The sequence below is a fragment of the Lissotriton vulgaris genome, chromosome 1_1 (genome assembly GCF_964263255.1).
Source record: "Lissotriton vulgaris chromosome 1_1, aLisVul1.2, whole genome shotgun sequence".
Lineage (NCBI taxonomy): Eukaryota > Metazoa > Chordata > Amphibia > Caudata > Salamandridae > Lissotriton > Lissotriton vulgaris.
In genome coordinates, this window is record NC_141685.1 from 1751976868 (window position 1) to 1751991920 (window position 15053).

Consider the following 15053-nt stretch of genomic DNA (forward strand, 5'->3'; position numbering starts at 1 on the left):
ATTCACCACTTTTTCGGCCACTTTGCTCAGTCCAGGTAGAAGCGAGATCGGGCGAAAGTTGGCCAGATCGGAGATGTCTAGTCCTGGTTTCTTTAAAAGTGTTTTGACTCTGGCCTGTTTCCAGCTCGGGGGCACTATGCCCGAGGATAGCGACGAGTTGAGTAACTCCGTGGCTACCGGGGCAATGATGTTTAAAGTTTGCTTTAGAATGTGCATCGGGACTGGGTCTGAGGGAGAGCCACTTTTAATAGTGGAAAAGATATTACAAAAATCTTCTTTGGATATGGGACTGAAAGCCTCAAGTTGGGGACAGGTAGGGTCAGGGGAAGGGATCTCGACAAGTTCAGTGATGGAGGATTGAGGGAGGCTATCTAGAATTTTCCGAATTTTGGTATCGAAAAATTCTGCTAACTGATTGCATCTCAGTACTGGGTCATTCTGGACCAAAGGGGGGGCTGGGACTTTAAGAAGCATGTTCACAATTTTGAATGTTTCTCTGGAAGAATTAGAAGAGAGACAAATTTTTTCTTCAAAAAAGGCAGCTTTAGATTTTTGTCGTCCTAGTTTGTAAAGTTTAAGGGCTGCTTTATATGCGGTTTTGTGAATAGGTGCCCAGTCTTTGCGCCAGGCGCAACATTGATTTCATGGTTCTAAGGCCCCCACATTGGCCGTTTTTGTAAACATAAGGGTGTGCTGCAAATGTCTTTCTAATATTTGTGTATACAACTTTGTTGTTGCAACCAATGGTACTCTTTGGGTAGTGGGTGCCAGAAGGATCAGAATAGCACCCCGATAACAGTAAAAAAAAAAAATTGTATTGATAACTCCTTATGTTCACACTGTGATTTGTTGATTGTAAATGATTCCTAGTTGTGCGATTCAATCTCTTATCTCTGTATAAGGGAACACTACTACCTCTCTCTTTGTTTAAACCAACCAAAATATAATCAGTTCTAGAACGAGTCTGATGAACATTTGAAAAAAAAGTAAATTCAAGAGAGTCAGGGTTACAAGTTTTCCAAACATCAAATAATGAACGAGAGGCAATGGCAGATTGAAAGGCTTTTTGGGATTTATCTGGATTAAATTTACACTTAGATTGTCTGTCAGAAAAAGGATCTATCCATTGATTAAAGTCACCAGCAAGTACAATATTCGGGCAATCAATGGAGGAAAGTAAAATCTTTATAGAATTCCAAAATTCTGGTTCTGGTCTGACTGGGCTGTAAATGTTCAAAAGAACTAGCTCTTTATTATGGATGACAGCCTTAGCCATTACCCATTTTCCTATTTATCAGTTTGTGTAGATAAAATTAGCACCTGTAATGACTTAGTGGAGAAGCGTGGCTCATTGGTTAGAGCGGCAGACCCTGATGCAGAGGTCTGGTCCAGGACCAGAGTAAAATTCCCGCCTCAGCGGCTCTTGGACTCCATCTCCCCGGACCTGATAATTCTTGTCTCGGTGCCTTGTCTAATCATGGGTCCCACTCTGTGACTCTGGGCAGTAGCTTACTTAATCTCCGCAACGGCCGCAGCAGCGCTTGGATGCCTGGCCAGTAAGGGTTCCACAGCGGTATGAATACATCGCTACGAGACCTCAGGGTAGAAGTGCGCTATATAAATACAAACACAAATTTATGAAACAATATCGCAACACCCCCTTTATTACTAGCTGAAGGAGAAAACACAACCTGACCCACCCATTGTCTTTTTAACTAAATCGATTCTATTTCATTACAGTGCGTTTCTTGAATAAAGGCAACCTGAGCATTTAATTTTGATAAATGAGAAAATACCTTTTGTCTTTTGATGGGCTGTCCAAGACCACGAACATTCCACGTGACAAAATTACACATAATAGAGGGATGGAGGGGTAATGCATGTAAGGAGATGATACACTGCAGGGAAACAGCTGGAGAGAAAGAAACACCATAAATGAGATGGGAGGAAAAAATGTGTTATATAACAATAAACAGCACTAATGGACACATGCAACAAGTGGGGCATCATTAAACGAGAAGAACAAACATTAAGAAAAAGAGAAAAAAAGAAGAGGAGGAAAGAATAGAAGAAAAAGAAGATACAAAGGAAACAGATCAAAGAGAAATGTGAGAAAAGACAAAAGTATGGGAGAGAAAATGAATAGGAAAGATGAAGTAAGAGATCGATATACAGAAAGAGTGAGCAGATCAAGGAAAAGAATCCAGATCTGAAGAAAGAACAGCATCCGGCAAGGGAGGATCATGGAGATTCCAAAAACAAGAAACAGCGGACGAAGGGATTAGGTAGGAAAAGGCCTCACAAAGAAAAGTAAAAAGAAATAGATAAGTAAATAAGTAAAAACAATAGAAGGAGAGGAAAAGTGGAGAAAAAAACAGAATAATGTAGACAGTCAAAATATTGAAGAGAGTAAAGGATGAATAGATATTAGGAAGACAGAAAAGATAAAGAAAATAGTAGATTCATAGGATATATAAACCTTCATAACAATAGATATCAATCTGCTACGGAAAAGAAAAATTAGTATTCATGTTAGGAGAAGAGACGATATTTAGAAAAAGTGAGAGAATGGTATAAGCATAGGAATAGGGAACAACGAAATAGGACATCAGAAAGGGATTGACCTTTCATATCAACAATATCAAATCATTAACAAAGAAAAGAATTTAAACGTTAGTGTCCATGTTGCAGAAAGAGATGTTGTTCAGAAAGAGTTTGAGTTTCTCAGGATCTTCAAATAAAAGTGAATGTCCTTCATGGGTAATCTTGCAAAGACATGGATGGAGAATGCCATACTGAATGTTCAGGTGTCTCACTTGTGGGCGAAAAGCAAGGAATTCTTTGCGTCGAACATTCGTGGCGTTGGAAACATCCTGAGAAATGTAAATATTATGTCCCAACCATGTAAGACGACGTTTAAGTTTGACTGCCTTCAAAACCTGCATAAGCTCAGTAAATTCCAGGAAGAGCATAATAATGCCACATGGTTTATTTGAATAGAATGCAGACAACCCAGGCGATGTGCACATTGAATATTGAGAAGTGTAGATGATTGAAGATCTAACAGATCATGAAGGAACTTCTGCATGAAAGATAACATGTCTAGACCTTCAATATTTTCCGGAAGGCCAAACAGGCGGAGGATGTTCCTTCGATTACGATTTTCAAGGTCCTCAGTGTGTAGTTTCAGCTTGCAAATCTCTTGTTCTAGTAAAGGAATTTTAACAGATAAGTCATGAAGGTCACTTACTGGTTGTTCAAGCTCTAACACATTTCCTTCCATGATAATCCATCTGTCCTCTGTTTTAGTTTTTCTTTGGTAGTAACCATGAATGGCTGAAGACAACGTACTTCATCCTAAATAGAATCAAGAACTGGATTTTGCGAGGAAAGAATAGGAGAAGGTGGATCGTTTTTTATGTCTGTTTGGTGTAGCACCTGAAGAAGCTGCTTTAGAATTGATATGATGATCGCTGCCCATCTTTGTTTGTTGGCTTGAACAATGAGGCGTAAAAAGAACAGGGCGAATCCGGCCCATATAATAACAAAAAGGGAACCAGAGGCAATAAGTGGGTCACTGGAGTAAAAAATGAAGTAAATGGGTGTATGCAAAGTGTATGAAACACTTAAAGGTGATTTACAAGGGCGCCCCAATACAGAACAACTGTTTCACCACAGAGATAACCTCAATAGCAACATGCTAAGAGATAACGCACAGCATATTACTGCAATAGGCGCATATATTAAAGAACGTACTATGGGCAGAGTAGATAACTGGGACCTTCTCAAAAAAGCAATATCAGCAACATCAAAGTCCATTTGTTATCCAATCAAAGCATATGAAGAGAAGTATGAGTTGCTTCAGCATATAGCAGCAGGGTAGATGAGACCATGACTTGAAGAATATCAAAGCGATAATTGTGAACTTGAGGTGTGAGTTTCCCATTTCATTTACCATGGATAAAGCGACTCACAAAGGAATTGATACAAAACTGGTGCCACAAATATAATTCATGTCAATAGAATGACATACAAATGCAGCGTTGAGGAAAAAAGAAAAAAAAGAGCGCGAGCGCCGCAAAACAAAATGGCGGGCGCTCGCGTTTCTGAAGAGAAGTACAACCGCTGCGGCTCCTGGGGTCAGCAAACCAGTTTATGAAGCTAAATTTAGCCCAGAGCCTCACCGCCACATAGCGAGTGCGGGACCGATGGCGGAGGACGAAATGCTCCGCAGAAAGGGGCTTGAAATTACCCTGAAGCTCCGCGATCGAGCAGAGCTCACGGAGAAACCGCCATCTTGCCTTGGCATCCTAGCGACACCCCAACCCCACTCTCTTCCGATTTATCATAAGTGGTAGGTGCATAGGGACACCCCTATATTTCATAAATCAAAGCTCCAGCGCATACGCTGGTCACAGCACACCCTGTCCGTAGAGGGCAGGGAAGGACCTAATGATGAAGCATGCAGCCAATGGGAAACCCGGGTGGGTGAGGGTTTTATGAAAAGAAAAAATATTTTCCCTGTTCCCTCTCCTTTTTTGCCTCTGCAAGGAAATATATATATAACTACTATCCCCTTTCTCTTTGTCCCTTTGGAGGGTACCTCTCTTGATTATTTGCATAGTACCTTGGAGGACAGGTCCTTTCTTTGCCTACCTCTACCTCCCCTTCCTGATTTTGATGGTTAATTAAAATGCCAGGTCTTCAGTTTTTTGCGGGATTCAAAAAGAGGAGAGGAGGATCTGATGTGGAGGAGGAGCCCATCCTGATCTAATTCTGTGTATACATGTGATGTGTGCGAGTAGGAGTCCTGTGGAGTGGAGGTGTCCGGGTGGTTGGTAGAATGAGATGCAACTGTCCAGGTAGTTGGGGCCTACGTTATGTAGTTAGTGTCTTGAATGTGTCTATAAAGAGTTGCAAATGAGCGCATTTGTGTATCCAGAACCAGTGGGGCTCCCTGAGGTATGGCGAGTTGTGACTTTTGTGTGAAAATGGAGGATGAGTCTAGTTGCCTAGTTCTGAATGGTTTGTAGTCTTCTAGTGAGTTGCTTTGGGATCTCAGTGTACAGGGTGTTCCCGTAGTCCAACTTGCTGGTGACTGGGCATGACGGGTAGCTTTTCTAGTGCTCCTTGGTATCCATTTGAAGATCTTTTTCAGGGTATGGAAGCAGGATGCACTGGCGGCTTTGACCTGTGTAGCTATGTCCAGTTTGCTTTCGATGATTATTCTGAAGTTCCTGGCATGGGTGTGGGTCGGCGGGTTAGGGCATAATGATTTGTAGGAATAATGTGTTCCTTCCAAATTGTATTAAGGATGGTGTTAAAAATTTCTTAATGTTTGGTAAATATTTGAGCAGGTGTTTGATTGTCTTCATATATTATGTATAGACCAAAAATATTTTCCTGTCACTTGCCCCAAGATGTTGCATCTCTTAACTTGTTTTTATCTGGAGATATGGATACCAAAATATGTGGCATGAAGTTGATATTTATGAATGATGTGCATCAAATAAAGTGTATAAAACTGAGTTTTCAAATTATTTTTTAGAGGTAGGGATTTGTGTTACTGTTGTAATGGCAGGTTTGCAACAAAATAATTTTAACAATTGCAATTAGTATTTTAAACCCTTCCTAGTAAACAACACATAACACTTTTTTCTCTAATATTTTTTATAGGTGTTTGTGGAAGTCTATAATGTGACTGAAGACCCACACCAGCTCACCAACATTGCTAAGACCATTGACCAGGAAATCCTCGAGAAGATGAACCATAGGTTGATGATGTTGCAGTCCTGTTGCGGATCATCCTGCCACTCAGCAGGCGTCTTTGACCCAAGGTAACCAAGCTCTTTGGCTCAAATGTGACTGTTTCAGTCACTGCGTTTATTGTATCTGTCAGCATTGTCCTTGAGAGTCAGGAGCTATGGAATGTTTATTGACCCAGTCCATTGAATTAACTAGTATATAGCAACTTCCTGTTAATATTCCTGTAATCTGAAGAGTTTCCTTCACTGCTCTGATACGAGATGACCTTAATCATTGAGATGTTCTTGATCGATAATGTGGCTATATCACAGTGGACCTGGGAGTTGGGGCCTACCCTGTCAATTAACATTTGGTGTAGGTCAGAATAGTTTTAACTTTTCAAAAGATAAAACAATTTCTACTTTCAATATGATATATGGAATTTTCTTGTGATTAAAACCATTTACTGTTGAGAGGATGATGAGGAGCAATATATATTCCCCAGAGTTTTATATAGCGCAATCTTGACCCAAAGGTATCGGGTATTAGATCGCTTTACATGAGCATCAGTTGCTTACACAACGACACATTTGTTTTTGTTAGGCACGGGGAGGTTAAGTAATTTGCCCAGAATCACAGGATGTTGAGCGACATTGCAGATACTCGAACTGGGTTCCCTAGATTTGAGATCAACCACCCTAGCCGCATCCTCTCCCCTACGATAGCCAGCTGTGTCATGGGGACACATTTAAGAAAATGCCATTTTTTCAGACTAGGGATGAATATCAATTGCTCAAGGGGCTTGCTGTAATTTGTTTTGGGGAGGTGAGGGGGAAATCGCAGAAACAGAAACTCTTACTTGACCAATGTTACTAGTGATGCAGATTCGTTTTTTGTTCTTATTTTCAAGTGACTTACAAAGTGATCTTAAAAGACCTCTCTCCACAGTCATGAGTGACCCTTGATGTGATATTTTGTGGCCTCTTGAATACAGTTGAGATTGTTTGTCACAAAAATCAGTGGTCTCAATAGAGAAGTTCTTTTTGAATCGGAACACAATAAATAAATTTACCCTCCAGACACCTGCGCTCTGCCTCCTTTCGCCTCACTCACACACCCTCATACGTCGTAACTACAGCTGAGGTCATTACTTCTTCTACCTTGCGGCCAGGTCCTGGAACGATCTCCGCCTTCACCTTTGAAACTCACCCTTTCTGCTGGAATTCAGGAAAGGACTCAAGACCTGACTATTCGACTGAGCCCCACCTCCGCAGCAGGATCCTCAGTGCCTGGATACCCTCATGGGTTATTAGCCACACTATACGAGTCTTGTTTGGTTGACTGATTGAATTAAAATAATCTATGGTGGTTTCTGGAGGTTTAACCCCTTGGCTGCTGAGGCTCTTCTCTCCTCAGTGCTGAGCCATTTTTTGATGTTTTGGGTACTTAGCACTTAAGCTTTGAGAACCTTTTTTCCACGAAAGGATTTCAAGACAAATGTGTGTCCATTTTTTCTCACGTCTTGGGCATTTTAAAGGTACACAGGTTTTGTTGATGCTCCTGGAGGGAGCTTAGAAAATAGCCAAAACACAGCAAACGTGTGTTTTTACCCCATATTTGGAGGGGTCTGTGTGTCCTCCTTTGGGGTGGGAGCAAACCCCAATGCCTAAATGGGCCTCCCTCCCTCATTTGTAGTTATTTGTTTTTGGACCATTTTGTTCCTGGTGTTTGATGTTTTTTCTGCCTCTCCCATCAAGCAGATTGGGGATGCACTCATCTGCCCCCAGGAGGCCAGAAAGACTATCATACCCCGAGATTAAGGGGACACAGGCCCTTGACCAGGGGGCCTGCTACCCACAAAAACAGAGCACCAAACAATTCCCTGGGGAGAGGGAGCAGGTTGGGGGTAATACCCCATTTCTACTCCCGGGTCGGAAGACAGGAAGACCGATTTGACCAGGGTGGAGGACCACAGGCCAATGCAAAGGAGTATGTTCCCCTTGCAAGAAAACCTCCCCGGTGTCTAGTGGAGTGGAGCCATACTTGCAATCACCTGCCCAGTGTGATCCCCAAGCAGGGATCCATTAGGGAAAGAGAGCACTTGAAATTGTACAGTTTCCTCTTTACATCGCTTTCTCCCCCTTGTTAATCAAAAGTGAAAGCAGACTATACCATTCGCGCAGGAGAACCTTAACTTTTATTTTGTTGTTCTGTAAGTGCAGTGTGTTACAAGTAGTCAAAGCCACATTAAGGTCGTAAGTTATCCAAGAATCCTGTAGTTTACTGCATTGGTAGTTGTACCTCAGTTATTTTTTCTGCTCTATCGCCCAAGAGTCTCTGAATACTAGGCTACTGCCCCTTTATCTATTTTTCTATAGATATGATTGTAAGAATCCCATTTTCATCCTTCAACAACTTCTGATGCTTCTTCCATTGAAGTCTTTTCTAATGAGGTGAAGATTTTTATTTACACCTTTTTACAAGTGGTGTTTTTGTCCACAACTAACCCTTTTTGCCGTCTGCCAGTCTTGTGGGAAATAAAGAATGGTGCCTGTCCTTTATTGGTTGTCTTACTGACAGCCTTCCTGTAGATCAGCTTCCTAAATGTTAGTGGTAGTTTATTAGGAGTAGCCATCTTCATCTTTTACATCTCCACCAAAGGAGAGCTGTTGTAGATAAGAAATCGTATGGTTCCAATTGGGAGTTGCCATTGCTTGGGCAGAAATGATGGATATCATTGAACATCTGGAAGACGGTATTCTGAGAGGCCATTAAAGGAGCACTAATAGAAATTGGACATCATTGAAGTATTGATAGCCTGGTTGACATTGCCATTGCTTTTTAAGTCGAAGCCTACCAGATATTAAAGTTGTCTGGTTTGCTGACATTTTGGGGACATTCGGAAAGCTTTCCTGGGAATGCATGCTGCCCATTGCTTCCCATTAGCTTTGTGGTTTGTAACTCACATGTGCTTGCTTCTGTTTGCTGGCCTATTTATTTTGGGCTGTCCAGCTTGAGTTCGTCCCTTCTGTTGCCCAAATTCCATTCATTGTATTTTTCCACCAGTACTAGATTTCTACAAACAGGCCTTAAATCTTGTTCTTATCTTGTCACATTTGATGTGCATTCAAAGACCGAGGTCAAATGCCAGGCTCTGTCTTCCAGGGAGCCTGATGTTTACTTTTCTTTCTCAGACTTCAAAGTGAGGAGATGTATGTGACAATCATGCTGGATACTGGGGGTGTGCTTGAAGAAGGCTGTACGACTTTGTTTCTTTTTTCCAGCACGCAGCAAAATTGAAATTTCTGTAAATGAACTGTGCAGATATTTCAGAATATATCAGAATTAGAAAAGTTTAAATGGAGCAGATTGTTTTGTAATTTTGATATGTGGTGGAAACATATTTTATTACGATTGAAACAAACCAATACACTAGCTGATGACATTTCCACACATTATCGGTTGTGCACTGTATTCTTTTCACGGTAAAACTGTATGTTTGTGCAAAGATAAAGGTAATTTCAATTGAAGATGTGTTGTCTGTAATGGCAGTGTGCTACGACACCATGTGTTCTCCACTTTACACCACACCACTCCACTCAACCCTACATTGTGTCACTGCACTATACTCCAATCTACGCCACCTGACTCTACGCCTCTCTACTTTATGCCAGTGCACTCTACCTCACACCTCTCTACTATGCACCTCTGTACTCTTCACCACTCCACGCCACTCTGCAACACAACACACTCTGCCATTGCACTCTATGCTAATGCACTCTACTTTATACCGCTCCATGTCTAATACCAATCCATTCTATGCCACTCTAAAATATGCTGCACTCTATGCCACTCTACTGTACGCTAAAGTTCACCATTTCACTCGACTATGAAATATTCTACTCCACACAGCTGCACTCGGTGCCACTTTACTTCACTCTACTCCGCGCCACTCCACTCAGCGCTGCCCCTATTTTGCTCTGCGCCACTCTGCTCTGCGACACTGCACTGTGCGCCACTTTATTTAAAACCGATGCAATCTACACCAATCTACTCTGCACCACTGCACTCTACTCCACTATACTCTACTCTGCAATACTCTATGCCACTGCACTCCTTGCCAATTCACTCTGTCACTCTGCTATACACCGCTGCACTCAACAACAGTCCACTCTGCAGCACTTCACTCTACGCCACTGCACTCTGCTCTGCACCACTTTACACCAGTGCACTCTATGCCCCTGCACTTTACCACACTACCACTGCATTCTACACCACTCCAGTCTAGGCCATTGCGCTCTACTATGCACCACTCTACACTATCCTACTATGCACCACTCCACCCCACTTCACTCTGTTCTGAGGCAATCTACTCTACGCCGCTGCACTCTAAGCCCCTCCACTCTGTACCACTGAACTCTACTCTGTTAATCTGCAGTCTAGCACTGTGCTCTCTAGCACTACTCTAACCCACTGTACTCTACCCTGCACCACTCCTCTCTACCCTGCAACGCTCCACTTTACCCTGCACCAGTCCACTCTAAGTCACTTCACTATTCTTAAACAATCTACTCTACATCACTGCACTATATGCCACACTGCACCATTACACTCTACACCACTGCCCTCTATGCCACTCTACTTTAATCCACTGCATTCTGTGCCAATTCACTCAAAATCACTATACTTAAAAACCATTGAACTCTATGGCACTGCACTCTTCGTCAACTACACAGTATCACTGCACTCTACCACTATAATCTACTCTGTAAGATGAAACGCCACTGCACACTACTCCACTGAATGCTATGCCACTCTATTCTACTCTGCGCTCTCTACTCTGTGCCCCTCTGTCACTGTCTACTCTGCACCTCTCTACTCTTCAGGACTGCACACTGCACAGTAAGCCACTGTATGCTACTCCACTGCACACTACGACACTCTACACTATTGCACTTATCTGCACTCTACACCACTCTATTCTGCCTGGAACCACTCAACTCCACTGCACTCTACAACACTTTAAAATACTGCAATCTCCGCCACTGAACTCAATGCTACTCTATGCTACTGCACGCCAACACCACTCTACACCATTGCACTCTCTCCGTCACTGCACTCTACACCACTCTATTCTACTCTGGACCACTATATTCTACGACACTGCTCTTTGCACCACTCAACTCTATGCCAGTTCACTATGCCTCTGCACCCTATTCACTGCACTATGCCACTGCACTCTACGCCACTGCACTCTGTATCATTCCACGACACTCTAATGTTTTCTGCACCACTGCACTCTACGCCACTGTACACTATACCACTGCACTCTATCCCTCTCTACTCTACAGTCCTGCACTCCACCCTGCATCACTCCACTCTCTCCTGAACCATTCCACTCTACGCCACGTCACTCCAATCTCACACACTCTGCGCCTCTGAACTCCACACCACTGCGGCCTCCTCAATGCCATTCCTTTCTACGCCACTTTACTCTGTCACTGCACTGTATGCCAATGCACTGTACACCACTTTACTCACAACCAGTGTACTCTACTCCAGTCTACTCTGCACCACTTTCGGCCCCTTCACGTTAGGCCACTCTACGACACTCCACTCTATGATACTACTCCATTAAACTCTACTCCTCTCTGGACATTCTACTCCATTCTATTCCACTCTAGAACACTCCACTCTAAGCTACGCTACTCCCTCTATGCCACTCCATACCACTTGACTCCACTCTATTCTATGACACACTATGCCACTCCGCTCTACGCCCCTTGACTCTACAACACTCTACCACACTACTGCAATCTATGCCACTGTACTTCACTCTACCCAACACCCTCTATGCCATGCCACTCTGCACCACTCCAACCCACTCTGATACTCTACTTAACGCCACTCTACGCCCTTACACTCCATGACACTCTACTCCCGCCATGACACTCAGGGCTACTCTATGATACTACACTCCACTTTACAACACTCTATGCTACTTTCCTTTACCCCGGTAACTTTATGTCATGCTGAACAGCACCCACGCTGATGTACAACATGGCTAAAACATTTTAACAAAGTCAATAGCTCTTGCATAGGCGAGACCTATTTGACTACATAAGGTAGTTTTCTGTGTGCCAACGTTGGGTCCAGTGAAGACTGTGCCTCCTGTGTCAATGCAGAATGTGACTATTTCACAAATCACTGATACGAAGGCCATATGTGGAATTCAGTTTTTTTTACATTGTGAAGGAGTGCAGCGGAAGATTGTCTGGTTTGACAGTTTGATTGATGCATTGCTTTAGGTCTGCAATCTAGTATGAATCCTCAGGCTTTTTTGAGAAAGGCAATGGCAACACCTGTGCCAGCTTTTGTATTATATTGTTGGGGCATTTTTGCAGGGATCCCGTTTTGCATATTTTGAGAGATTTTCTATCATTGTTGAGGTGAGCTTTGGGGGTAAAAAAAGGTTCTAGATGATAGATATTTTAGATAACTTGAGTTACATCTACATACTGAACAAAGGATACACCTTGCTCCTAACTTCAGATCCCCTGCGTCTAGCACCAGGTAGAGTGGTGTGTGGATATTCTCATATATCCCTCCTTTCCACCGTGATGTTAAGAGGATTCTGCGTGTGTCTTGGCCAGAGTATGCCTGTGGATCTGGAAGGAGGTGAAGATATCCAGAACCCTTTCTGGGAAGCCTATTCAGTCACTATACACAGAGACGTCTCAAAGGGCCAGGAGGCATGCTTGTCGTCCTCCAGCGCATGGCGTGCATCATCCGCCATGATGTGGGTGGTGGTTTGAACGATCTGACCTCGTTAGAAGCTTAAGATAAAAGTAAATAATCATCTGCATTGTGTGCATTTCCTTAGTAGTTTTTTTTGCAAAGGAAACCTTTTAAAATATAGTTTGAATCATGAAATAGTTACGGTTTTAGATGGGAAATAGCCCACTATCACGGGCATACTGAAATGCCACGCCTACATGGAGATATTGGAGCTCCTATGAAATTCATGAAGACACCCAAGATGGCAAGAAGCAACCATTACTTATGTTGCTGAAGTCAGGAAGGGAACGGTTATAAAATAATGATGTAGTGACCAGGTTATTGAAAATTCATGGCCTTGATGTCTGTCTGTGCTTCTCCCCATGTTTGTTGTACCTCTGAAGGAGAAGATGCTTATAGACCTGTGTTTTGGGTGTCTGTCTGCACTGTACATGTGTTTGTTGCCAGAGTATGTTGTGTGTGCCATACATAAACTGCTCTCTTATTTTGCAGTTACAGGTTTGACCCACGACAGATGTTCAGCAATAATGGAATGCACATGCGCAGATTTTCCAAACGGCCATTAAAGTGACATTGTTAAAACCATGAACAGTTTGGCGCCAGTTCTTCTCTGTTGGATTGGACAAGGTCTGTCAGCAAAGAACTCCATCTGGAACACGGACCCTAGCAGCTGCCTTTTTGTCCAAGAGCTTTGATTTCAAACCTCAATCTTCTTTTCCTTGTGCAATATGAATTTTTTTGTACAAATCGAATGATGAATATGTTCATGTTTGTAGCCTGGCCATAACCCACTCTTTTTATAGTGCTTGTGTACCACTCTCCAGGTATGCTTTCTCTCGGGGTTGTGATGTTCCTTTGTGGAACAAGCCATGCATTAATCTGTGAATTCATTCATTCATTCACAGATTAATGGAAACATATCTAGGCTGTGGCTCATGGTCAGCTGTTTCTAGTCATCTAGACTCCTCTATAGGCCCCTGAACAAGAGTGGCTTCCATGTATAACTTCCACAGTTTTACAACCCACAAGTGCAGTTTCTGCTGTGATCAGCTCCATCGTCTGATATAAAGTCATTGGTTTGGACTTACAACAGGGGAGCGCGCCGCCTAATACTTTTTCACTTGATGATACTGCAAGATTTGTAACAAGCTCACTCCAGCTTAGCTAGACATCTTCTTGGAAGGCTCCTGATAGATTTATTATCTAGACGAAAGTGGGATCGGCTTTGCAGGGTGTTGGTCAGCACGTCTTTCTGTTGTTCACCTGAGCCAACTCACCGTCGAGGTCTGCTTCCCTTGGTCATGTGTGCAGTGCCTGCAAGAGTCATTATGAAAAAGCAGATTCAGGCTTGGAGGATAATTGTAGATATACATGTATAGTAACGCTACCGGAGGTTGTGGTATTGCATTGGTTGTTGTCTACATTTGGTTAGAAGCGCACAATTAACACTGAAGAATTTGCTCACATAGAAGTGACTGGTGGTACCATGAACTGGAGATGGGGTGTCCCTGGCAGTTGGTCATTGTCATCTATTTCGAAAAGGATCACAGTGCTTCGGGCGACAGTCTCAAATGTGCATTTCCCCTTATGTTTCTTACTCTTCATTTAAGTTCCTACCAGTCACTCAATTTTTCCCTGCTAATTCCTCCTATACTATAGTTGTGTGTATTTTCTGCGCTTCTTCCGAGCACTATAATACGTGTCTCCTACTGATCTATTCTGCTTCCCCTCTTCTGTTCCACTCTACTGCCTCCTCACTGTCCTCATTCCTCCAGTGCACGCTCCTCATCAACAGTCCTGATTCACGGTCATCAACACCTTGGTCCATAACACTTCTGGTCACCTCCCCGCTGCAGTGTCAGTGCACATGAAAGTCTTGTGTAGTACAATTTAAAATTGGTAATGTAAAACCTAAAAGAACACACTGTGTATAAAAACTTTTGCAACTCCTCAACACAAGTATGCGGCTGTGAAGCCACAATAGGTCTTACTCAACTCCTCCCCCCCCCCTTGCCCACTCCTTCTAATAACTATTTGACGGGACTGTGTTCTTGCTAAAACTATCCATATCACTTGGCCAGGGAGCAACCCCAACCCTGCTGTCAATAACGCTTCTCATGTCTGAATGCAGTAGAAAGGTTTTAAAGTGTTAACCTCTGTGTCAGAAATTAGCGGCATATGGGTAAATGTGTGTGTCAATGTGTTTTACCACACAGTCAAGAATGTCAAACATTGAAGCCTTGTTGAGTGGTTTTAGGTGGTGGGACAGATTAAAACCGATTTAGATTTTAGCTGAATAATTCTTTACTTATTATTGTGTTTTTCAAGTTGCAAATAGATAAATAGTTACATAACAGATAAAGTTTTAACAGAAATTAACTGAAGTCCTTCTTTGACCATGTTTGATCAGAAGCTACTCAGCTCTGCCTAATACAAGGTAGTTTTTTTTGCATGATGTACAGAAGACAGCTGCTGGCCTGCCTCCCTCCGGCATGGGGACTCAACAGGGA

The 15053-nt window shown here is 42.8% G+C and overlaps 1 protein-coding gene across 1 annotated transcript in view; it reads left to right on the top strand.

Moving 5' to 3' along the window:
• The window catches only part of GNS (glucosamine (N-acetyl)-6-sulfatase), a 230871-nt gene extending 216037 nt beyond the window's left edge, over positions 1 to 14834 (top strand). The window contains exons 13-14 of the mRNA XM_086919043.1: positions 5677 to 5837; positions 13036 to 14834. Coding sequence (XP_086775169.1) covers positions 5677 to 5837; positions 13036 to 13114 — 240 coding nt within the window. The 3' untranslated portion in view covers positions 13115 to 14834. The remainder of the gene's footprint in view (positions 1 to 5676; positions 5838 to 13035) is intronic.
• Positions 14835 to 15053: the final 219 nt, after the last annotated feature.